General features: G+C 40.6%; 1 protein-coding gene across 2 annotated transcripts in view; it reads left to right on the forward strand.

Moving 5' to 3' along the window:
• Positions 1-25,168, forward strand: part of HSD17B3 (hydroxysteroid 17-beta dehydrogenase 3) — a 36,511-nt gene extending 11,343 nt beyond the window's left edge. The window contains exons 2-11 of one of the 2 annotated variants that reach the window (XM_038401975.1): positions 2,038-2,084; positions 11,251-11,326; positions 14,301-14,408; positions 15,113-15,180; positions 15,565-15,600; positions 18,158-18,192; positions 19,179-19,260; positions 23,379-23,444; positions 23,729-23,878; positions 24,299-25,168. In XM_038401975.1, coding sequence (XP_038257903.1) covers positions 2,038-2,084; positions 11,251-11,326; positions 14,301-14,408; positions 15,113-15,180; positions 15,565-15,600; positions 18,158-18,192; positions 19,179-19,260; positions 23,379-23,444; positions 23,729-23,878; positions 24,299-24,409 — 779 coding nt within the window. In that variant the 3' untranslated portion in view covers positions 24,410-25,168. The remainder of the gene's footprint in view (positions 1-2,037; positions 2,085-11,250; positions 11,327-14,300; positions 14,409-15,112; positions 15,181-15,564; positions 15,601-18,157; positions 18,193-19,178; positions 19,261-23,378; positions 23,445-23,728; positions 23,879-24,298) is intronic. The other variant, XM_038401976.1, reaches the window with a different exon arrangement.
• The last annotated feature ends 1,261 nt before the right edge of the window (positions 25,169-26,429 follow it).

A 26,429-nucleotide genomic window follows, 5' to 3' on the forward strand; every position in this document is an offset into this window, starting at 1 on the left:
GCAAACTCTGTCCACATATCTATTCAGGGGACACCATCATAGGTCCTAATCACATCAGCCACACTATCAGAGGCTCGTTCACCTGCGCATCTACCAATGTGATATATGCCATCATGTGCCAGCAATGCCCCTCTGCCATGTACATTGGTCAAACTGGACAGTCTCTACGTAAAAGAATGAATGGACACAAATCAGACGTCAAGAATTATAACATTCAAAAACCAGTTGGAGAACACTTCAATCTCTCTGGTCACTCGATTACAGACTTAAGAGTGGCTATCCTTCAACAAAAAAGCTTCAGAAACAGACTCCAATGAGAGACTGCTGAATTGGAATTAATTTGCAAACTGGATACAATTAACTTAGGCTTGAATAGAGACTGGGAATGGATGAGTCATTACACAAAGTAAAACTATTTCCCCATGTTATTTCTCCCCCCTACCCCACCCCACCCCACCCCCCACTGTTCCTCAGATATTCTTGTTAACTGCTGGAAATAGCCTACCTTGCTTGTCACCGTGAAAGGTTTTCCTCCTTTCTCCCCCCGCTGTTGGTGATGGCTTATTTTAAGTGATCACTCTCCTTACAGTGTGTATGATAAACCCATTGTTTCATGTTCTCTGTGTGTGTGTATATAAATCTCTCCTCTGTTTTTTCCACCAAATGCATCCGATGAAGTGAGCTGTAGCTCACGAAAGCTTATGCTCTAATAAATTTGTTAGTCTCTAAGGTGCCACAAGTACTCCTTTTCTTTTTGCGAATACAGACTAACACGGCTGCTACTCTGAAACCTACACCTGCTATTGTGATTTAGAGGCCACCTAGGCAGGGTATGTCTTATTGCAATGAATAATCCACAGCTGGCCTGGGTCAGCTAACTAAGGCTTAGGCTGCTGGGCTATAAAATTGTGCTATAGTCATTCAGGCTTAAACTGGAGTCTGGGCTCTGAGACCCTGCAAGGCGGGACGTGCCGGTGTCCAAACTGCTATAGTGCAACTTTATAGCCCACAGCCTGAGTCCGAATCAGCTGACCCAGGACAGCTGCAGGGTGTTTTATTGCAATGTAAACATACCTGTAGGCTGGTCTGAGCCATGTAGAGTGGGGAAGAGGCAAAGGGCCTGGCATGCTACTCAGCTCCGGCTGTGTCTAGGATGGGGAGAAGTGGAGAGGGGCAGGACCAGATTCATTCATTACACCTTTTGGTTTTGCTACTAGTGGGTGTGAGGAGGAAACCTGTGGCATTTTTATAGGTCACCTGAAGATTCCTCCAGGCTGGTGGTATTCATGACAGGTACTTAAACATGGGATAAGGCTGGAATTTTCAAGAGATCCACCTCCCATTACTTTCAATCAGGTTGTGCTCCTAACTGCCCCATTGTGCCACTGAAAAATCTCTTCCTCAGAGATTAGAACATTTTGCTCAAATTCTTTTGCAGAAAAGAATTTAGTCCATTGGTTTGGTTTGGTATCCTCTCTCCAACTGCTCAGAAACTGATTGTTCAGAAAAAATGCAAAGCCGGCATAATGGACAATTATGCCACAACATGCCTACACAAGAAATTTCTTCCTAACCACAGGCATTTGGTAGTTGGCTTGTCTCTGACTCAGTTTCTCCATCTATAATGGGGATAACAGTTATCTAACTATACCTAATAGGGTTGCTATAAGGATTAATCAGTCAATGTTATTAAAATACCTTGACATTGAAAAGATCTAAATAAGGTGATAATTATACTTAGTTGAAAAAGTCACAATGCCAATAAATGAAATATTTAGAATGAAACACCATTGGTACAAATTATTGTTCTGCTTGCACTTTAAGGGGAATTATAAGCCATACTTTCTGTACAATGTGTTTAATCGCTGATTAGTGGAAGCAGGTTCCTTGGAAAAAAACTAAAAAGAGACTAAAGTTTGCACTTTTAGCCCAGCTCTTTGAGCACTGGACATTAGTGTTTAGGAAATTCTGAAACACAAAGATTGAATAATGAAAGGACGTATAAAAGCAGGTTATAAATTTATTTTTTCCCCCTAGTGGTCACAGGAGCAGGAGATGGAATTGGAAAAGCATATTCCTTTGAGGTAAGTAAAGCCAACTCTCACAGTTTTATTGCAAGTTCCATGCTGGGTTACTTCATGCCCCTGCTCCTGGAAACAAATGTTTATGACAGAATCTCAATTTTAATTGAAATTTTTTTTTCTAGTTTTCATGGTTGCAGAGAAAAGCTTGAAAATGTTATCTGATGGCACAAAAACCATAAGGCATAGAAAAAACATATTAAAAGGATTATTTTTAAGCCAATCTTATGGCATTGAGGGCCTGACGCATGGTTTTGAACATTTGGGGTTGTCAGTATTGTAGTTTGTTTGAACATATAAAGCATAAACAAAAGTGTCTAGTATTTATAATGTAATATTCATTGGTAATTATTATTATTGTGTCCAAACCAGCCCCCGTGACCCATGGATCACACCCTTCTCATGCAGAAGAGTGGGTCAGTTTCATTCTCTGCAGCATTCCTCCCTCCCTTGTCTTTGGTCCAGTTCTCAGTGAGTGGGCGGCTGTGGGGAGGGGATCAGCTAGGAGAAGAATGTGCAGACTAGGAGGCATAAGCATGCATGCCCAACTGTATCTTCAAAGCCACATTTATTAGTGCAAATGCCTACACGTGGAACTTGGGGATCAGTGCATATAAGTGAGTGTTTGGATGACATTTAACCAATGTGTCGTTACAAATGCTGTGTTGCCCACACAAATGTGGGTTTTGTATGCATACAGAGGTGCACATGCAAATGTTATGTGTCAGTCTCAGTGCACACTGCCTGCTTTGTGCTACTTGAGCAATAGAAAGCAACTGTAAACCCAGCTTAACAGGAGAATTAAAACACATTTATGGCTGCTTTGTGTTACTGGGGACGAGGAGAACAGCTTGAGTGTGGTTTTGGAAACTTTGGCTGTTACTGACCAGTTACTGTGGAGCATTTGTTAATTATTTTGGCTTTTGTTGTATGAATAAGAGTCAGATTCTTCCATCTTTATTTATGCTGAATAGGACCTTACTCCACAAGTAGCCTTATTGATTTAAACCCTGCTCAGCTAATCTACAGGACAGATGCCAGGCACAGGCCTCTGTGAGCTCACTGCTCAGCATCTTCATTTGGCTGGCACAGGATTTTGTGAGGCTACTGGTTAAATACCTCTGAACCTTTGAAGTTTCTGGCATGGCTCCTCTGCCTTGCTGTACTGATATCAAACTATAAGTTCCTCTGAGGTTACTGACTCTGTGCCTCATGTTCTCTGGGCAGATGTGAAGGCACAGGTCTCACTGATGTCTCCTCCTCAGCACCTCTAGTTTGTTGGGTTGAAGCCAAAAGGCCTTTATATGGGTATTGGCTCAACACTTCTGCACTTATGGGTTTATAACAGAGGACAGATCTCTGAACATAAGAATGGCCATACTGGGTCAGACCAGAGGTCCATCCAGCCCAGTATCCTGTCTACCGACAGTGGCCAATGCCGGGTGCCCCAGAGGGAGTGAATCTAACAGGTAATGATCGAGTGATCTTTCTCCTGCCATCCATCTCCATCCTCTGACAAACAGAGGCTAGGGACACCATTCCTTACCCATCCTGGCTAATCATTGGCTAATCCTAGCCATTAATGGACTTAACCTCCATGAATTTATCCAGTTCTCTTCTAAACCCTGTTATAGTCCTAGCCTTCACAACCTCCTCAGGCAAGGAGTTCCACAGGTTGACTGTGCGCTGAGTGAAGAAGAACTTCCTTTTATTTGTTTTAAACCTTCTACCCATTAATTTCATTTGGTGACCCCAGTTCTTATATTATGGGAAGAAGTAAATAACTTTTCCTTATTCACTTTATCCACACCACTCATGATTTTATATATCTCTATCATATCCCCCCTTAATCTCCTCTTTTTCAAGCTGAAAAGTCCTAGCCTCTTTAATCTCTCCTCATATGGGACCCATTCCAAACCTCTAATCATTTTAGTTGCCCTTTTCTGAACCTTTTCTAATGCCAGTATATCTTTTTTGAGATGAGGGGACCACATCTGTACTCAGTATTCAAGATGTGGACATACCATGGATTTATATAAGGGCAATAAGATATTCCCTGTCTTATTCTCTATCCCTTTTTTAATGATTCCTAACATCCCGTTTGCTTTTTTGACTGCCGCTGCACATTGCGTGGATGTCTTCAGAGAACTATCCAGGATGACTCCAAGATCTTTCTCCTGATTAGTTGTAGCTAAATTAGCCCCCATCATATTGTATGTATAGTTGGGGTTATTTTTTCCAATGTGCATTATTTTACATTAAATTTCATTTGCCATTTTGTTGCCCAATCACTTAGTTTTGTGAGATCTTTTTGAAGTTCTTCACAGTCTGCTTTGGTCTTAACTATCTTGAGCAGTTTAATATCATCTCTAAACTTTGCCACCTCATTTTTTACCTCTTTCTCCAGATCATTTATGAATAAGTTGAATAGAATTGGTCCTAGGACTGACCCTTGGGGAACACCATTAGTTACCCCTCTCCATTCTGAAAATTTACCATTTATTTCTACCCTTTGTTTCCTGTCTTTTAACCAGTTCTCAATCCATGAAAGGATCTTCCCTCTTATCCCATGACAACTTCATTTACATAAGAGCCTTTGGTGAGGGATCTTTTCAAAGGCTTTCTGGAAATCAAAGTACACTATGTCCACTGGATCCCCCTTGTCCACATGTTTATTGACCCCCTCAAAGAACTCTAATAGATTAGTAAGACGTGATCTTCCTTTACAGAAACCATGTTGACTTTTGCACAACAATTTATGTTCTTCTATATGTCTGAAAATTTTATTCTTTACTATTGTTTCAACTAATTTGCCCGATACTGACATTAAATTTACCAGTCTGTAATTGCCAGGATCACCTCTAGAGCTCTTTTTAAATATTGGCGTTACATTAGCTATCTTCCAGTTATTGGGTACAGGAGCTGATTTAAATGACTGGTTACAAATCATAGTTAATAGTTCCACAATTTCACATTTGAGTTCTTTCAGAACTCTTGGGTGAATGCCATCTGGTCCCAGTGACTTGTTTTTGTTAAGTTTCTCAATTAATTCCAAAACCTCCTCTAGTGACACTTCAATCTGTGACAATTCCTCAGATTTGTCACCTACAAAAGACGGCTCAGGTTTGGCAATCTCCCTAACATCCTCAACCGTGAAGACTGAAGCAAAGAATTCATTTAGATGAATTCATTCATCCATTTCTGCCATGACTTTATCGTCTTTAAGTGCTCCTTTTGTATCTCGATCGTCCAGGGGCCCCACTGGTTGTTTAGCAGGCTTCCTGCTTCTGATGTACTTAAAAAACATTTTGTTATTACCTTTTGAGTTTTTGGCTAGCTGTTCTTCAAACTCCTTTTTGGCTTTTCTTATTACATTTTTACATTTAATTTGGCATTGTTTATGCTCTTTTCTATTTACCTCACTAGGATTTGACTTCCTCTTTTTAAAAGATGCCTTTTTATCTCTCACTGCTTCTTTTACATGGTTGTTAAACCACGGTGACTCTTTTTTAGTTCTTTTACTGTGTTTTTTAATTTGGGGTATACATTTAAGTTGAGCCTTTATTATGGTGTCTTTGAAAAGTGTTCATGAAGCTTGCAGGGATTTCACTCTAGTCACTATCTTTTAATTTCTGTTTAACTAACCTCCTCATTTTTGCATAGTTCCCCTTTCTGAAATTAAATGCCACTGTGTTGGGCTGTTGAGAGGTTCTTCCCACCACAGGAATGTTAAATGTTATTATGTTATGGTCACTATTTCCAAGCGGTCCTGTTATAGTTACCTCTTGGACCAGATCCTGCACTCCACTCAGGACTAGATTGAGAGTTACCTCTCCTCTTGTGGGTTCCTGTACCAGCTGCTCCAAGAAGCAGTCATTTAAAGTATCGAGAAATTTTGTCTTTGCATTTTGTCCTGAGGTGACATGTACCCAGTCAATATGGGGATAATTGAAATCCCCCACTATTATTGAGTTCTTTATTTTGATAGCCTCTCTAATCTCCCTTAGCATTTCATCGTCACTATCGCTGTCCTGCTCACGTGGTCAATAATAGATCCCTACTGTTATATTCTTATTAGAGCATGGACTTACTATCCATAGAGAGTCTATGGAATATGTGGATTCATTTAAGATTTTCATTTCATTTGATTCTACATTTTCTTTCACATATAGTGCCTCCCCCCCCACACCCCTTGCATGACCTGTTCTGTCCTTCGATGCATTTTGTACCCCAGAACGATTGTGTCCCATTGATTGTTCTCACTCCACCAGGTTTCTGTGATGCCTATTATATCAATATCCTCCTTTAACACAAGGCACTTTAGTTCACCCATTTTATTATTTAGACTTCTAGCATTTGTGTACAAGCACTTTAAAAACTTGTTACTATTTATTTGTCTGCCCTTTTCTGATGTGTCAGATTTTTTTATGTGAATGTTTCTTGTCTGATCTGGCCCATCCTTTATCCTCTTTCATCCTCTCCTCCTGACTAAAACCTAGAGAATCTCTATCAATAGACTCTCCTCTAAGAGAAGTCTCTGTCCAATCCACGTGCGCCTCTGCAGCAATCGGCTTTCCCCCATCTCTTAGTTTAAAAACTGCTCTGCAAACTTTTTAATGTTAAGTGTCAGCAGTCTGAATCCACTTTGGTTTAGGTGGAGCCCATCCTTCCTGTATAGGCTCCCCCATCCCAAAAGTTTCCCCAGTTCCTAAACCCCTCCTCTCTACACAATCATCTCATCCACGCATTGAGACTCCGAAGCTCTGCCTGCCTGCCTACCTGGTCCTGCACATGGAACTGGAAGCATTTCTGAGAATGCCACCATAGAGGTCCTGGATTTCAGTCTCTTTCCTAGCTGCCTAAATTTGGCCTCCAGAACGTCTCTCCTACTCTTCACTATGTCATTGTATCTACATGTACCACGAGCACCTGCTCTCCCCAGCACTACACCATAAGTTTATCTAGATGCCTCAAGAGATCCGCAACCTCTGCGAGGGGTGGCCCCTGTGAGGGTTCCTGGCTCAGCACATCTTGTTTTCTGGGTTGATGTAAAGGCATCGTGTTACTGGCATGACAGTTATAGCTTGCTAATGTCACAGGGCTTGTGGAAGCAATTGACTCAGCACTTATAGTTTTCTGGATTTGTATTAAACTTCAGGCCTCTGTGAGTCCACTGGATGAACACTCTAGCGTGTTGGGCTGATGTGAAAGTCCAGACTCCTATGAGGTCTTTGAATCAGCATTTCCAGCTTCTTGGGCCTCTGTAACAATACTGGCTCAGTTCCTCAAGCTGACTAGTCTGATATCAAGGCAGAGACTGCTCTGAGGTTACTTGGCTCTAGCTTGCTGGCTGATTTCATGGAACAGATTTCTGTAAGGTCCTCTAGTTTGGGGGCTGATGTCAAGGCTTCAGACTTGCTAAATTGATCTCAAGGCACAGGTCTCTGAGAATTACTGGCTCAGCAGCCACAGCTTGCTGGGATTATGTCAAGTCTTAGGCCTCTGTGAAGTCACTACGCTGCACTTTTAGCATTGGTACATACATGTACCATTACGCTGCACTTTTAGCATGTCAATGTACTGGCCTTTGGCAATTTACAGTCTTGACACTTCTGTCTTCCTGGAATGATGTCCAGGGACAGACTTCTGTGAGTATTAGTGGCTGAGCACCTCTAGTTTGCTCGGCTAATATGAAGACCCATATTTATGTAAGGCTTGTGGCTCAGCATTTCTAAACACCCTGAACCTGCTGAGCTGAAGTGAAAGCATAGGTCTCTGGAGGTCACTGGCTCAGCTGAACTGGGCAATTTTTGACTACAACTTTCCTTGTTTATTAATAGCTTCATATCTTTAAACATTTAAGGTTGATTTGCTTAAATCAGGGTTTCATTAGATCATTTTTGAGAGTGAGGAATTTCATATAATATAAGCTTTGGTTTTGGGAAAACCTTTGTGTGATTTGTTAAAACTTAGCATATTATTTACAATCTGGTGAAAATTAATTATAGCTTGAGTTGCCCTATTCCAGTTGATTCACTATTTTACAGTGTTGCAGGAGTCTCCCATTACATCCTTCTGCAGACACAAATATTTTAGGTTTGTTTTAGCAGTAGCACCGGAGGAAACATTTTAAAGCATTTTTGCAGAATCCATTTCTCCTTTTGGTGAGCTTCATTTTTGCAATCCTGCTCTCCTATCCTACTTCCTCTGGGCCACATAATTGTTGAGAGATTTGTATCAGACAGGTCTCACAGGGTTGAACCGTGAGAAATTAAAAGAAAAAATAATGAGTGGGGATGGCAGTCCTGCCAAAAATCTCACTGTATAGACCTTAGAGAAAAAAAATATCTAATAGCTTTTAGAAACTTCTAGAAATCTAGAACAACTTTTCCATAAATCATCATAATCCTGCAATTTTAAGTTCTTATGATCTAGTCTGAGTATGGCCAGTTTGTGTGTGCAACGGCAGTAATAACGTGCACAAATGAGGCCCAGAATCTGTGCAGTTTTGCATGTGGCTCTAGCTATTTGAAAACTTGGCTCATTCTGGAAGCTGCAAAAATGCACTATAAGGCATATTGGTTTTTTTACTAGTTTGATGTGTGTGAAGGCCTTTCGTTGCACACTACAATGCGTGCCTAAGCCTTCTATTAACCTGTTTCAACATGCTTAGACATTTGTCACTGCTGGAAGTAGTCATGATGATCTTGCCTTTTAGGAATCCCAGAAGTTCATGAGCATTTAAATCCTTTACCACTGGGAGTCAGGATTTCCTAATACAAACAGGTTTATGTTGCATAATGCTGGAAGCTGGGGCTTGCTCTCATCCGCAGTGGGAAATTCTATTCTCTAGCTGCATCACTGGTCTGTACTAGGAAAATACATTGTCTTAGAAAGTATTTTAACAAAGATGTTTTACTAATAGAATGTTAAACATGACTTTGCCCTTAAACATGACTGATTAAAAATGAATTTTCTCAATACAGAAAAGGCCATAGTATACAAACCCAAGTAGAGTGGTATTTTCCAACTCTCTTTTGCATTAAAAATTGGTCATCATCACATCACATTTCCAGCCTGCTATAGAGAAACTAAAATGATGCCTGCTCTTGTCTAATGATCACTGTTTATTAGGGTTTATTAGCTGGCCATAAACATTTATTCTTGGCTGAAATTTGGCATGCAAGGTCTTAGCAATGAAAATCATTATCATTTACTTTTTTCAGCAAACTGCAATAAAAATCAGTGAAACGCATTTATTAAAACCGAAGCTCAGAAAAATAGCTCAGTTTTTTGATGATGATATTTATATTACTAGCATGGATCTGAATGCTTAAAAAACCCATCTAAATGGTCCCCAAATTACAACTTGGAATGAGTGACCATGGAAACAGCGACCATGTCTCAGTTGCCTTCCGAATGGATTGGAAACAGCTTGAGTCAAGCTTAATGTGGACAAAGGGAAATTTGCCAGTACATAGACAATTAGAGTTCTCTTCCTGAGTACTTCAAATGCAGCCCTTAAAATGAGCTTTCAAAACGCCACAGTGTCTAAGTGTTTGCATGTCTCTTTGTGGCACCGGACAATTATGTAAGAGTCTCCAAAAGCTCAGAACTGTGAGAATGGTCTTTGTGCTTAAAATGCAAATGGTTGTTTCCACTACGTTTAGTGGACAATCTGCCCCTCATACTCTCGATGTAGCAAATTTTTAAACAAAGGTCCTTATTTCTTAACATTCTTTTCATTGTTTCAGGGAAGCTCAATGGAACAAACTGTTTCCCTCAAATAGATTTAGGGGGAAAGCATTGCAGGGAGTCAGTTACAGAAATGAATGCCTTTTCAGTGTGTGGGGTTTGTCAGCTAGTTTCTTACTCTCTAAATAAAGCCTGGTACTTTCAGATGAAGTTGGCCTTATCTTTGTGCACATTCATTTAACTCTGCCTCTCCCTGTTTCTGTGGGCAGCTTTCTAGCTTCAGCTGAACTCTCTCCTCTGATCATGCACCCAAGCTCTAGTGCAACTTCAGCTTGTTAAAAACATACACTCCACAAGCTGGGGCATATTCTCCTTTCAATCTGTGCACAAAGCTCTAATTGGGAGTGGAAATGTTTATGTTCATGGTATATATGTACACACAGAGAGAAGTTAGATAAAAACAAAATACTCTTGCTGGAAGGTTGCAACCTAACACTACTTTATTTCTTAGACTTCAGAATTATAACACACAAGACCTCAAAAACAGAGAGAGAGAGAGAGACAAAACAGGCTGCTCCTTAAAACAGAGAGCTACATATCACCCCACTTTACTCTAGGCTGGCTGCCTGCAAACTGACTGCTGCTAGGCCAAGAGTTACTACAAGAAGCCATAAGAATAAGGGGAGAATATGACTATTTGTTTTGCATTATTTTCACATTACCTCACCAACTATAAACAGACTTATGTTAAGAAGTGTTTGCATCTACAAACCTAAATTCTTGCCAACATTTTTATGGATGTGCTTTTGTGTGCACAAAAACTCTTGCTTGTTTATTTACTTCACTTTACTTAAAAATTCTGTCATTCAAGTTTTGGGGACATGCTATATATATTATATAATATAAATTCTAACCAAAGTCCAAAATATATAATCCTTTTAAAACTCATCCCAAAGTTAGGACCCTCCCACTATTCAATACAGCCCATTTAGCCCCTTTTCTCAGGGCACGGGGGAAAAAGCATGTTGGAAAAAGATGAAATATTATAGAGTGACCTGGAGGTCAACAAATTCAGGTTCTGGTGAATTAATGGGGAAGTCAGTTCTACAGCAGAAGGCCCCTAATTGGAAATATCAGGTGGAATTGCTCTCCTTGTGTCAGTTAATTAGAGCCTTTCAGAGAAGGGCTCAAGGGACATCGTTTTGGTAAATCTTTTGTTTGGCTATAGGTTGATGCTCAGAGGGTTTTGTTATGATGGGTCAGGATCATATAGGGAGGGGGATGTTTGTGCAATTTAACTAATGTGTTGCTTGGTTTTAATTTTTGTCATGTCTCCAGGTAGTACAGCGATGGGTACTTGAAAGTAAATGAAATATTAAATAAAATGCAGAGTCTTGAAAGCTAAAAAAGTCATGTAATGTTCTCATCACCAGAACATCATTGGTTTTAATAATTTTAAACACATCTTTTGTAGCTGGCAAAACGTGGATTAAATATTGTTATGATAAGCAGAACACTTGAAAAACTGCAGAAAGTAGCCACTGAAATTGGTAAGTGTTTAAATCTGAAGAAAACTGAGACAGGCAGCATGGTGTAATAAGGCATTGGATTCAGGAGACACAGGATTCTGTTCCTAAAGTGTTTACAAAACATTAACTCTCATACCGCCCTGTGAAGTAGATGAGTATCATTATCCACAACTGATGGATAGGAACACAACTTTGCGAAGGCACAGAGATTAATTTTTAAACAGTCACATAAATGTGTGGCAGCGCTGGTTATTGAACCTACACCTCCTTATTCTCAGTCCAGTATTTTAACAAATAGCAAACACCTCCTCCTCCAGTATAGGAAGTGAGTTGAAAAGGATTACTCTTTTGACACATACAGCCCCATGAGTTATAGTTGTGCCATAGGAGTTCCCAGAATTGGAATTCAAAATGGGCAGAAATCCAGAATTAAAAAAAACATTTATCTCCAGTGTTGGAATGTAGAGTGAAATTTCCACCTATACAGACAGGAAGGCCTTTAAAAAAATCAAGATAAGATTCGAGAGAAAAAAAAGAGATTGAGTCTGTGAAGAGTAGAGCTCTAACAAGTAGAGCCGTTATGTCTATTAGGCTACTAATGTAACACATTTTGTGTCGTGTGTGTAAAACATTGATCAAACCACAAAACGAAGGCTATGTTTACACTATAAACCATGGGGTGGCAGTGTGTAAAGTATGTATAGCTAGATGTCACATAGGGGTTGCCAACTTTCTAACCACAGAAAATCGAACACCCTTGCCCTGCCTGCCCCTTCCCCGAAGCCCCACCCCTGCCCTGCCCCTTCTCTGAGGTTCCACCCCCCACTCACTCCAAACCCCCTCCCTCTGTCACTCGCTCTCCCCCACTGGGCTGGGGCTGAGGGTTGGGGTGAGGGCTCTGGGGTGGGGCCGGGCGTGAGGGGCTTAGGGTGAGGAGGGGGCTCCAGGCTGGGCCAAGGGGTTTGGAGTGCAGGAGGGAGCTCAAGGCTGAGGTTTGGGGTGTGGGCTCCAGGAGGGAGTTTGGGTGCAGGAGAGGGTTCTGAGCTTAGGCAGGGGGTTGGGGTGCCGGAGGGGATTTGGAGCGCGGGCTCCAGGCAGTGTTTACCTTAGGTGGCTCCCAGACCCTGGGGGCAGAGGCATGTGGAGCCCCCAGGACCGTTCCTGAGCCAGAGGGACATGCCGGTCTCTTCGTGGGAGCTGCGTGGACCCTGGCAGGGAGCCAGCCAGCCCCGCTATGGCCAAATGGACTTTTAATGGCCCTGTCAGCAGTCCTGACCAAAGTTGCCAGGGTCCCTTTCCACACTATGGTGTGCAGCTACATCTGTCAGCGAAAGGTTCTGGAAGAGGGGAGGCAGCAGAGAAAGGCTTTGTCAGCTCCATGCCGCCTGAGACTTTCACTGTAGTGAGGAAAAGTGCTGCTGCTGGAGTCTTTCCCTGTACATTTAGGGCTAAATTCTGCAATTAGCTCAGGCTCCTTTGTGCTGCTCAGTTGCAGGAATTCAGCTGGCATAAACCTGATGGAGCTGGCTCCTGCACCAGCCATTCTCACCCTACAGCATACTGGGCGGGGGCAGGGAGGGAACAGGTTGGAGCTCTGCTCCACTCCATAACACTGGTTCTCTAACTCATGCCAGGCCTGGCACAGTCCGGTCCGCAGAATCACGGAGCCATAACTGGCTTCCTGACAGCCTCCCTGCTGTCCTGCCCCAAGCAGAGCTCAGATATACAGAAGAAGCAATCTCTTGCCAAATCTGAAGATATGCTGATAAATGAAGTGGAATTACAAACTTGCAATTTCTGGGGAAATTAGGGTCTCTCCCTTCTCCCCCCACCAAAAGGCCAAGCTCTGATGACACTAGCGGATGACATAAAAGAAACACATAGGAAAGTTAGATACAAAGTCCAATTCTGTATAGCTATAGAATCAGTTTCAATTTCACTGAAGGAAGCTCCTAGACTTTCTGGAGTCTGTGTGCACCTGAAATGGTCTCTGCATTTCCATTGTTGACAAATGTATGTGTTCAGATCACCATTCAAGAAAGGGAGGAGGAGAAAGCCTTTCAACTAGTCCTAGATTCACTTAGCAAATCTTTCAACAAACCTGGTCGGAGGTTCAAGATGATCATGAAACCTGAAAGCAGGTTTAGTAGTAAATATTTCTCATGTGAGCCCCCTTGTTAGCAGAGTTATAATTTGAGCTCTCCAACGGAGAATTTCAGCTTTCATTTGTGAAGTCAGTCAGTCAGCCTCTCTTCTATGTGAAGACAGCATTGAAAATGTAAACGGGATATAAACCAAACAACTCAAGACGAGATTCTGCAGCTGAATTCCACTTCTGCAGGAGGAGGGGTAGGTGTTGGGCAGAGGGAGAGACTATAGATTCTCCCATTTCCCTTTTATGTAAAATGAGTCAAAGATGAGGTGTTGCCTCAATAATCTTTCCCAAAATCCTTAGGCTGGCCCATCTTACAGTGGTGTAATTATGAATAACACAAATAGGCTATATTTCAGAGGGAGGCAGAAAAATATTGTTTCACAACCTGTCCCCAAAATGCAAAGTCCAGTTCTGCTTGTTAAAATGTTCATCTTACAAAGAAACAAACTTTTTAAATAATTGTATAAAACAGAGTTTACATCAAAGATCTGTCAGCATGTTCTTTTTCAATAAATTGCAACCCTTCTCTTATAAACATCAAAATAATTGGGGGAAATGTTAGAAGTTTTGCATTATTTATAGTTAGGGGGCTAAATTTTGATATTTAGGCAGTGCTCCCACAGATTTCAGGGCAGAAACTGACCCTACATTTTCCTTAAAAAATGTGTTACAAAAAGTGCCTTTTGCTTATATTTTGATTACTGTTAAAAAGCAAGGGAGTTGAAGTAGTATGTAGTATAGAGTGCAATACAAAAGGGTGAACCAAGTTCTTTGGCTCATTCCTCTTGATTGCAATTCTCTCTATTTATATATAAAGACATTTTGTGTTGTTAATTACAGAACAGGCCACAGGTAGAAATGTGAAGATCATACAAGCTGACTTTACAAAAGATTACATATATGAGAATATCGAAGAAAGTCTTCAAGGCTTAGAAATTGGCATTTTGGGTAAGTTAATTAGACCCACTAATTGAAGAGTATTTTGATAATACATTATATAAATACAAATGCATTTAAGTAATTGCAGCTTACTATGGAACTACAAATTGGCATCACTTGTTTTAGAACATGGTGTATATGATACTAACAGCTGTTTTTAACATGCAGATGTTATTAAAACTAAGTGTGCACTTGCTTAATAAACTGATTTTGGTTGTTTATTATACAGGTTGTAGAGGTGAATCAAGGCACTCTCTCTGGGTTCCCTATTTCTCTAATAGGGTACAGTAATTTATTTACCATCTAAGCCAATCTACCACCTGCTGAGTAGTATCCATTTTATGTGGTGACTTTGCCTGTTTAGTCTCAATGAATTCATTTTCAGCATTTGTTTTACAGCTGTGTGGAATTGAACCTGAAAGCCGCTAGAAATGAACTTTTTGTTAAAGCTAACTGGAGTGATATGAATAGGAACAAAGTATTTTTAAGTATCCTTTAATGAATCAAAAAAATCCAGTAATAGCCTGATTTTACTTCTACTGAGATCAATATCAATGGCTATGGTTTCAGTGGGAACAAGATGGGTCACTAACGTAGCATTTCTCTTCACATACAGCTTAAAAGCATTTTAAGGAGAAACCTTTTGTTTAACCAGCTAAACTATGCATTTCATCCAAATATAGTTCTTCTTGTTCTGTTTTCTTCCTGACTAGTTAACAATGTTGGAATGCTTCATAATCCTCTTCCATGCCGTTTCCTTAATGGAGCAGACTCAGATGAGGTAGGATTATGTTGTAGTACTGTTGTTTTTTCTTGCAATGTAACAATTAGGGCCGGAGGTTCCATTTACTAAGGGACAGGTCCTGCATCCATTGAGGTCAGTGGAAGTTGCACTGTTGAATTCAGTGGAAGGAGAACTGGGGCCTAACTAAACATACTTACAAATGAACATACAATGACAAATTGGATAATTGTGCAGGAAAATAGATATTTGCATGTACAATCTTGGTAAATATGCATGCATTTTTGCAGCCTCCTTTTGAATTATTTTTACCCTGGATGTTCTGTTAGAAGTCTTCACAAACTGAATCCTCATGTTATAAATGCCAGCTAAGTGACGCCTCAAAATGTGTTTAAATTTGCATTATTTTCTTGTTTCCAACAGAAACTCATCAATTGCAACATTATCTCTGTTACCAAGGTATGTACAACACACATTCAGTGTATAAAGAAATAAATGTATTTATACCAGAGAAAGATGTTGTTTCAAACAGTGACAATGAGTTTTCTTATCTCCTTGCATTTTGGCTGGCTTCTTAGCTGCTCATCCTGAGCCATAATAGAAGCATTATTTTAGGAGTCTAATTAACATGCTAGGTTCTGCTACGTGTGAAACATTTTGATTAGAGCTGGTCAGAAAGTTCTCAACAAACTATTTTTGGTTGTCTAAATAGGCTGTTGTGGCAAAACCAAAACGTTTTGCAAAAAATGTAGCAATTTTTTGACAATATCTTTGACAGGAAATCTTCTTGTCCACACTGGTCGGATAGAGAGAGAGATTGAAAATCTGATTTTTTGCTTCAAAAATGGATGTGATGCAATTCCACCTTGTGAAAATATTCATTGCAGATTGAGCAAATCTTCTGAAGACAGATTTCAAAACCTCATAAGTTGTTTCAAAACAAAACTGTTCTGTGGCCAGCTCTAATTTTGATTAGCTACTTCCCTTTCAAGCACAGTTAGTATTTCACCACCTCCCCAGCTCTGATTAAGGTTTGTTGCTCTGCTGTTTGGGGCAACATGTTAACCTGAGCTACAACTAAATGCTTCATAGCTCATCTCAACCTTAACTAATATCTTTATAAACATGACAAGAGAGGCCTTTATCGACAGACTTTCCACTTTAATTGTTGAGAGTTTCCTCCCCCTATCTAACATACCTACCTCCCCCAGTTTGACCTGTTTGATCACACCACATACTTTCTCAAAGAATTGCTTTGACTGCTTACCAAAGAATCTCTCTTCTTGAAAGGTGTCTGGATTTTAAAATGCAGCACAAACCCCAAAATAATTCTTGGGGGAGGGGGGGAGCAGCTAAAAGGCTAAATTCAAGTGTGTAGAAGTGGGACAAGCCAAAGTAAGCCGTGTTAGCTGGTTAGGCAAATGATTTCTTCTTCAAGGTTTGATGTATAAATCCTTTCATATTGTTCAACTAAAATAAACTATTTATTTCTGCCATTTCTTTCTATAAAACTTCCATAAAATCTGCCTATTCTTCTCTACCCCTCCACCACAATAATTCCCTTTCTAGGCCTGGATGATGCCTTCCCCTAATTACTGCAACCTCCACCTCTCTGGCCTCTCACAAAGCCACATGCCCCCTTCAGTCTATTCCAAATGCGGGTACAAGAATTAATCATGTCTCTGACTAGATCCATCCTCTCTTCAAATGTTTCTGCTGGTTTCTCATTTTTGTCCTGATCATATGTAAGCTCTTGACCTCCTGCAAGCTCTAAACATCCTGAGGTGAAATCCTGGCTCCAGTGAATTTAATGGAATTTTTGCCATTGTATTGGATAGGGACAGGATGTCCCTTGTGGCATCTGCTTTCATTGATACTGTATCCGAGTAGCAGCCGTGTTAGTCTGTATTCGCAAAAAAAAAAGGAGTACTTGTGGCACCTTAGAGACTAACAAATTTATTTGAGCATAAGCTTTCGTGAGCTACAGCTCACTTCATCGGATGCTATAGTCTCTCTCTTCTGCCCTCCTTGTTCCAGTGAAACTTCATGGCAAATTTCCATATTGATGTCTGCCAACCACTCATCTCTCGACCTTTTTTCACTTTGTCCATTATGACTGGCACCTTCTCCCTTCACCCACTCAGACACGAAATGCTTCCATCCTTTCTTCCATAAATTCCAATTTGAAAATGAGGCTTAAACCCCCGCATGCACATTCTCACCCCCTTCACGCTACTGACCGGAACTAAGCACCAGTATGTTTATCTGCACTAGTTTACAGTGTTAGCCTTTCCTTTCTTTGTAAGTTGTCTATCAAGGCTCTTCTCCTTAAAATCTAAGCACATGTGTAAGTCTTTGAACACTGAGGAGTCCCATTGAGTTCAAAGGGACTCAAGACCATACTTAATGTTAAGCATGTGCATAAGTGCTTCACTAAATAGGGATGGACTTGAGCACATAACTAAGTGCTTTGCTAAAACAGGGTTAGAGTGATAGAGATGGGTGACTGAATATTTAAGATCCAACACAAAGCTTTGAAATTCAAAATGAACCTAAAGCTTTTATGCTGAGGTTTGAAAAAGTTGAAAAGATAAGGAAAAACATTGTGTTTTTGCACTTTCTGATCCTAGTTGGGACCAGAAGTGGAAATGCTGAAATACCAAGAAACAGACTGAGATATTTGATCCAATATTACAGACTCATGAAATTCAGATACTTTGGAGAAGATTTGCATAAGCTGGAGAACGTTGCATATCAAACTGACCCTTGGAAACTTTGGACAACAATTCAACTCAATGTGTTCTAATCTGTGCCAGTAAAATTTGTAGTCTTTCCCCAAAATTTCAAAGTATTTTTTTTAACCTACCTGCTCTGGCTCAGACGCCCTGTGCTTTCAGAACTTAAGGTGTTAGCACATTTTCTCTGTTTAAAAACAACAACAAAACAAAACAAAAACAAAAAAGACACAAAGCACAGGGAGAGGGAATGTAACTCATAGCTCTTTTATTTCTTGTAGATGACACAGATAATTTTGAAACAAATGGAGCCAAGGTAAAACTCCATTTTTTCCCTTAAGCTTTCTGTGGGTTCTAATTCTAGCAAATACTTGCTAGCTCCAATTAGTTCTGAAATAACTACTCAAGTTCTTGGTGTGTCAATGCTCAGTATAATTTATTTCTCCCGTTGCTGTGTGAACAACTGGTAGGAACTGTAACAAAAAAGTAAAATATAGGGCAGATCAGAAGATATAATATACTGGGTTAAGTTTACAAAAAAGATATGCTTGTATAGCATATGTAAACCTGCCTTTTATGAGTCTAATTAAGCATTCAAATGTCTTTACGCACATAAGTATTTTTTAAAGGTAGCTGTAGAGTTTGGAATAGTAAGTATTTAAGTGTTAAAGATAAGTTACAATAACTGGATTTACTAAGAGCAATTAATTCAGCTCCATGAGTAAAGGGTTCCTTTTCTTATCTGTTTCAAGGGAACATATATTTAAGACATAATTTTGATAATTAAATTTCCAGCTGTTAGAATTTAAGAAGGGTGAGGAGAAAATTTTTATTTTAGGATACAGTAAACTTTTTTGTTTCAGCAACAATAAAGACAAGCTTTTATCTTTTACTAGTTTTCCCTTTGGTTATTATGAAAATAGCTGAGAGATGCTTTTTATTGCGTATAGGGAAAATTAAGGCACAAATGAAGGAAGTGGGAAGAGGAATGGTTTGGTTAAGGAGCAGTTATAAGCATAAATTCTTTTCTCTGAATTTTTCAAATATCTGACAATATTCATGCTCAGATGCAAAATCCCCCATGGTTCCAGTTGCACTATTCACTTAAATTACACTTCTACAATCTTCTGTCTAATTAAGCTCTAAAGACTCTCTTTGAGAATGTAGCCTATTCTGTTTGTATAATAGAAAAGTTCTGCCTTCTAGAGGAAAAGACTGCAGTTTTAATCTAGTGCAGGACCCAGATCCTACTGTAATATAGCAAAAGGCAAATTTAATTTAACAATTTAATTTTAATTTCAGACGAAAAGGACTTATTCTGAACCTTTCTTCTGGTTTGGGCACCTTTCCTTGTCCATTATATACTATATATTCGGCTTCTAAAGTAAGTCTTTCATATTGCTTTGTAAATCAGGGTTGCTGAAATGTTCACCCAAAACACCATATCCTCAGCTGGTGTAAATCAGTGTAGCTCCGTTGAAGTCTATGGAAGCAATGCACTAGCTGCGAATCTGACTAATATTGTGATATTTTCAGATACAATTAAACACCACCACTACAATATTCATAGTATCCCTTTAAACTAAAGCAGAGAATAGGGCAATTGTGAACTTCTGTAGGGACAGGCTAACTGGCTTACTCAAGACTGAAGATGCACTAAATGTGACAGATTTTGTGGAGGGTAAAATTTTGTGTAGTGGAAGGATTGAGATCGGAGATGCGTGGGGAGGGACGGCGGGCAGGGTCGGCCCCCCCAGTTTCCATCACTCCGCTGCCCCACCATCAGCAGGTAGGGGTTGCCTTGCCTGTGTTTCATTTGGAGGCTTCACTTTGAGTTAAAACTCCCAAAATTTTAACTTCATACTGATATGATTCACTTTCATGATTTTCATTCAAAACCATAAAATGCTGAAACTCAGCTCTTGTTTGGGTGACATTCCACCCAAGCTCCCTCAAAACCCAGACAAAACTACACAAATCTAGCCCAAGTTTCAGCTACGTTGAAACCTGAATTTTTAGGTGGGGTTTTTTGGTTGCCTAAGTTTCTCATGGCTCTACACAAAAGTGAAATCAAATTCAAATAAAATATTTTTAGATTGAAAAAAACGTGGTCAGCATTATCTAAAAATTTCTGATGACCGACTGGCATGTTTCTTTTTAGGTACTTATTATGGAAACAGAGACCATATATCTGAGAACCTCACACTCCAATATATTAATACTCACAAGACCCTTGTAAGATAGCATTTCCCTATTATCCCCATTTTATAGATGAGAAACTGAGGCACAGAGAGGCTGTGACGTGCCCATTGTTACACGGATGTCTGTGGTGGAGCAGGGACTCGGACCCAGATCAAGTCCTAGGCTAGTATCCTAAAAACCAAACCATCCGTCTTCTCTACTTGCACTTTGCATAGTCATTGATCTGTGCAAAGTGGGTGTAAAAAATGTTACCATTGATGTAAATGAGTGGAGAATTCTGACATGATAGTATTTTACACCCAGTTTTGCTCAGTTTGTACAGGAGTAACATACTATACAAGGTGCAAGGCAGAAATCAGGCCCAAAGTTTCCAGACTAGAGATGGTCCCAACAGGAACAATATTGAACTATGGGTACGTTGGGATCTAGATTCATCTGTGGATCTTAATTTTGCAATTTGGGTCCATGAAATATGGATTTCAATCCAGAGCCACACTTCCAGGCTTGGGTTCTTCTCTACTCCAGAGTTTTTGAATTTGGCTCTTGTCACTGTTACATGATAAAGAGAACTACAATATGTGACAGAAAATGGAGAGGATATCTTTAATTTTCAGGTTTTTTTCGAATCTCTTCTCTTGTTTTTCAGAGGGCCTGTCTACCAGCCTCTACTTGAGAATCACACACACAAAATGCAACCCTTATTCTCTGGTGCCTGGAATGGCTCATTCAGCTATCTAGCCTTTTGGTGATTTTTATTTTTTAAATAAAGTGAACCTCAATTCTATTTAGGGATTAAAATGGCATTATGGGCCAAAAAAAACATACAAATGATTTATCGTCTACCACTATATATAATTAATTCCAGTTTAAAAAGGGACCTTTCCTCTCATGGCTCATAAGTAAATTTTCAGATGCTGGAACGAGAATATTGAGGTGTAAAACACCAGTTGCCCTCTGCATAATATCTAAAAAGCACCATAAAGCATTGTCTTCAACACTGATTTTGTTTATCTAATTACTGATGAACGACTCAGTGTTGCCAAGTCACTTGATATTTGGTGTGTCTCCATGCCCCAGCTCCTGAAATCTTGAGACTACTCTGAAACCTGAGATTATGTGAGACTCTTAACTACTTTTTTTTTTTTTTAAATGAAAGCCAAGTTTCTAGCCCTTCTGGTATGGAGAGAAGCCTGGAAACACTAAAACACTAAAGGATCAAGCAACAGAAAGTATATATCTCTTTCCTCCGCCAAACTTACTATTTTTAAAAGTCTAATTATTTGTAAGCCAGGCTCATGATGTTATGGAGCCTGACTCATGATTTTTGGCAAGACATTTGAACAGCAGCAACACAAATATGTCCAAATTCCAGCCCTGATTCGGATTTCACTCACAACAGTAAATTGGGACTAACTCGAGTGGAAACAGTGATTACTCTACTGTACATGCATTGGCCCAGGGACTGCACTACTCACACTTGGCAGTGCCTCCTTGTGGCTCAGATGGGGAATTAGCTCTGCTATCTGGTCTTAAAACCCTTCCTGTAGTTACTCAGTCAGTCGTTGTTCTCACTCACTCACTAGCCTCTCATGCTCTTGGGCTGCAGCACTTTCCTCTTCATAGCTTAGCCTGCCAGTCAACTCACATTAAAGTTCTCCCCCATCTAAGGTATGGTAAGGCAAACTGTCCCAGGTGCAGTCTGCTCCTTGCTGCCTGTTCTGTGCCACTCCTCCAGTGGCTGGTAGGGGAACCTGGACCTACCCTTTACACTGGGTTCCAGTCCAGGGACCCTCAACCCAGCAGCTCTGGGCTTTTACTCTTCCAGCCCTTACTGCTTCTTCCCTGGACTGCTTCCTACTCTCTCCTTGCAGCTTACCACTCTTCCCCCTTGTATAGGGTTGCCAACTTTCTAATCGCACAAAACCAAACACCCTTGCCCCAACTCCTGCCCTGGGAACTCACCCCTGCCCTGCCCCTTCTCTGAGATCCCACCCCTGCTCACTCCATCCCTTCTCCCTCCATCAATTGCTCTCCCCAACCCTCACAGGGCTGGGATAGGGGGTTGGCTAATAGCCATTAATGGATTTAACCTCCATGAATTTATCCAGTTCTCTTTTAAACCCTGTTATAGTCCTAGCCTTCAAAACCTCCTCAGGCAAGGAGTTCCACAGTGGACTGTGCGCTGAGTGAAGAAGAACTTCCTTTTATTTGTTTTAAACCTGCAGGGTGCAGGAGGGAGTTTGGGTGTGAGACAGGACTCAGGGCTGGGGTTGGGATGCAGAAGAGAGTTCCAAGCTGGGGCAGAGGATTGGAATGCAGGAAGGATTTTTTCAAAGTGGGGGCTCTGGCCAGGCGGCTCCTGAAAATGGCCGGTATATCTGGCTCCTGGGCAGAGAAACCAGGGGGTTCTGCATGCTGCCCATGCCTCCCCCCGCAGCTCCCATTGGTTGCAGTTCCTGGCCAAAGGGAGCTGCAGAGCCGGCTCTTGGGGCAGGAGCAGCATTCAAAGCCACCATGTCTGCCCCTGTGCCTAGAAAGCAGACATGCCGGCTGCTTCTGGGAGCCATGCGGAGCCATGTCAGGCAGCCTGTCTTAGCCCCACTGTGCTGCCGACCAGACTTTTAGCAGTCAGGCATTCCAGTCAAAAACCAGATGCCTGGCAACCCTACCCTTATATCAGGAAACGCAACTGCAGGTTACCCACTCCACCCACCTCCTTCCTTTCTTTATAGATCCTGCCCAGCTCCTCCCCTGAGCTGGACTTATCTGAAAGTAGGCCCTCGTACACCCAAGGTTTCCTCCAGGTGCAGCCTATAGGTTATTGGCCTAATTTCCCCCTGCAGGCCTGATGTGGGGTGGATGTCTCAGCACATGTGTCAAAAGAAGAATGTGTTCTATTCCAGCAATGGTACAAGTGCACCTATGCTAGCAACTGGTGTAAACACAGCCCAGGCTTTTTTACCACTGTGTCCTCAAAACTGCATTTTCATAACCTGGGATACTTTTGAGTCCCTTGTACACTAGCACTTGTTTCATGTCTGACTTGTGCTGGAATATGGGTACAACTTTTTCTGTGTAGAAGATCCTGTGGGATCAGATTCAGGCCCCCCTTTTCTAAATGTGGTACAGCAGGTGGATGCACTAAATAACTCATTGCTAGATTTTGCAGACATATTTGTGCTCTAGCTTGGATGATAGTTGGGTCATTTTGGTAAGAGGTATGTGTTTATATGCATGCATGTTTGCACACAAGTAATTTCAGTTCCTTATGACTAAGTTTATTCAATTTTGTTATTCTAGGCTTTTGTATGCACGTTTTCCAAAGCACTTCAAGCAGAATATAAGGCAAAGGGAATTATCATACAGGTGATATAGTATCTTTGTTAATTGCCGTCATTTTCATGAATATTTGAAGTCCAGTCACAGAGCCCAATCCCAGGAAGTGCTGGACACCCATGTGGAAGCGTTGGGTGGCCCAGTGTCCCTGCTAAAATTTCCTCCTCACTGTTGTGAAACAAAAGCTTCCTCTTCTCACTCCACCTCAGAGGTGGCTGCCCTTTCACTGATGCTCCATGTACCTTCTATAATGTGTTAAGGACCCTTCTAAATGAAAGGCACTAATTATTGTCAATAATGATCTTTTATTTCAGGTGGTGGCTCCTTATGCTGTTTCTACTCCAATGACAATGTACCAAAAACCCAATCTCATAACAAAGACTGCAGAGGAGTTTGTTAGAGAATCACTGATTTATGTAACTGTTGGAGAGGAGACATTTGGTTGTTTAGCCCATGAGATCTTGGTAATTAAATTTAATAATTATTACAGGGCTCCCAGGGACTGATCCCAAAGTCCACTGAAGTCAACTGGAGTTTTCCCATTGATTTCATGGGGTTTTGGGTCAGGCCCCAAATGAAAAATTCTGTACAGGCTTAATGCTGATTGTGAATTGTTGATGCTTATATATGTCAACAATTAACCGTAGTGGGAGTTAGGTACAAGCACTGATATGAGTAGATTCCATCAGTTGGAAACTGAAAAAAAACCCTCCCCCCACTGAAATATTGACTGTAGCAGTATCACAAAAGTTTTCAATGCTAATTATTATAACCTACGTGAACACTGATTTGATTTCTTTATAGCTGCCTGTAATGACTTTTTTTTAAACCATCCCTCCCCTTTTTGTTTGTTTGTTTTGCTTTTTTGTTCCACTGTTTGTAAGGCATGCATCCTGCAGCTCATTCCGTTGTGGGTATTCCACAGTGACAGACTTCAAGAGGTGTTCCTGAACGCATTTTCAACTTACCTGAAAAGGAACTGGAAGAGGCCCTAACAAAATCAACTTTTTAGACCATGTGAAATTGTGAATCCTAGCTTCATACACTATAATTCTGGGGGCTAAATTCAGCTCTGGATGAATTTGGCCCAGCATGCTTACTGAAGAAGTTTACTAAGGGCCTGATCCAAAGGACATTGAAGTCAATGTTTTTCCACTGACTTCAATGGGCTTTGGCTCAGTTACAGAGAGATGGGATGCTACAGCTGCTTTTGCTTCTTTAAACTGAGCTTGCAAATGGTGGATAGCTAGACCTGTTTACTGTTTACAAATAAGACAATTTGCATTATTTCCAAACATAGGTTTGTTTGCTTTGATGCTTTTAGGAAGACTCACCTGATCTGTGAAGGGGCTTTGGATTTTTGTGGTAGGACACAGAGATTTTGCTAGAGACAGAGGAGATAGTGGGAAGAGGTTTTAGAAGATGAAGGGAATCTGTGCATAGGGGTTTTGGAAGTTTGCAGGAACAGAGTTTATTAGTGGAAAGGACTTTAGAGTCCTCCAAAGCATCTTATGTGAATCACTGTCAGAGACAGGATACTGGACTAGTTTGTCCTCCAGTATGGTAACTTTATTCCTGTGTTTATAGGAAGATGAAAGCTGAAGGTGAAGACTTTGAATCTAGATAGTTATTTGGAAAACATTACACATTCAGAATTTCTCTTTATTTTGTGTAGAATTAGGAAGTGAGAATCTTTGCACTTTGCAACGTTGTTTTGTTTGTGCGTTCCAAAAAGCTATTCAATAAAGAAACAATCAAATATCAGAAGTCTTATTTAAACCAGCAGGAGTGAATATATATTTGCATTTGTTGGCCAAATGTGATCTGAGGATGTCCCTGTAGTGTAAGCAAGATAGGAGGTAAAGCTATGCTACCACTTAATTCAACCACTAAATAGATCCTAATGACTCCTGCAGTTCCTTTAAGATGCCATGTGACAAAAAGCTATATAATGACATATGCCAGATACTGCCAACGCACTGACATAGTACAGCATAGCAGCTCCTTTCCATAAAATACAATGTTAAAATCTCATTGAAAGTCTGACTTACATCAGAAGGACGAGACAGGAAAAATCCTAACTCTCCACATATGTCAGCACAGAAACCAAATTATGCACTGTTGTGAATCTTCATTCAAAGGCACAGTAGGGAACACTGCAAAGCATACTACATGTTATGGTGTTTGTGTGCATGTGCGTGTACACACGTGTTTAGAAATAGTTGATTCTGACGTTTACATACTAATATCTATATTCAACCCCTCTCACACTGAACATCATCATTAAAATAATTACTTCAACCTCCAGGAAACAATGAGCATTCTTCACGGTCATGTAATACACACCACACCTCCTGTAAGGTACAACAAACTATGTTCTATGGAAATTGTAAAGCAAGGCCTTACAGAAGCACACTAGTAACTCTGTAAATAAGTCATTCCACTGAGTTCAATGCGGCTATTTCACATGCTTACATTTACGCATGTGCATAAGGGTTTGCAGGATCAGGGGCTAAGGTAGTAATAGGTCACCCAGGTCAGGATTGCCAACTCCAAAGCATTCCAAAAAATCATGAGCCAACCCCCCAAAACCATAGAGGAAACTCCACAATTGTGACACTTGGCAACACTGCTAGGTCCTTCCTACTTTGACTGCTGAAAATGAAACATTGAGAGAAAAGTGAGCCAGATGCCTCAAGGACAGCAGAAACACAGTTAAGGCATGAGAGCACTAGCTATGAATTTTGGCATCTCCCATTGTTTGGACTTCTCTTGAAAGGAATAGTTACATTTCAGTAAGAGATTTGGGGTTAGTAGATTTGAATTCTAACTCCAGAAGAAGTTTTGCCAAAGTTTTAGGAATGCAGATAGCAGTTGTACAAAAGGCACTGTGTATTAAAAGATCACTCTGCTGTTTTGTGAAGAAAAACAAGTGAGAAATTTAATTAAAAACAGTACTGTATGTAGGGTGTTGTATAACTGTTCGAAAAAGTCTAGAGAGACTTTTCCAAAGCA

This window comes from Dermochelys coriacea, chromosome 5, assembly GCF_009764565.3.
Source record: "Dermochelys coriacea isolate rDerCor1 chromosome 5, rDerCor1.pri.v4, whole genome shotgun sequence".
Classification (NCBI taxonomy): Eukaryota; Metazoa; Chordata; order Testudines; family Dermochelyidae; genus Dermochelys; species Dermochelys coriacea.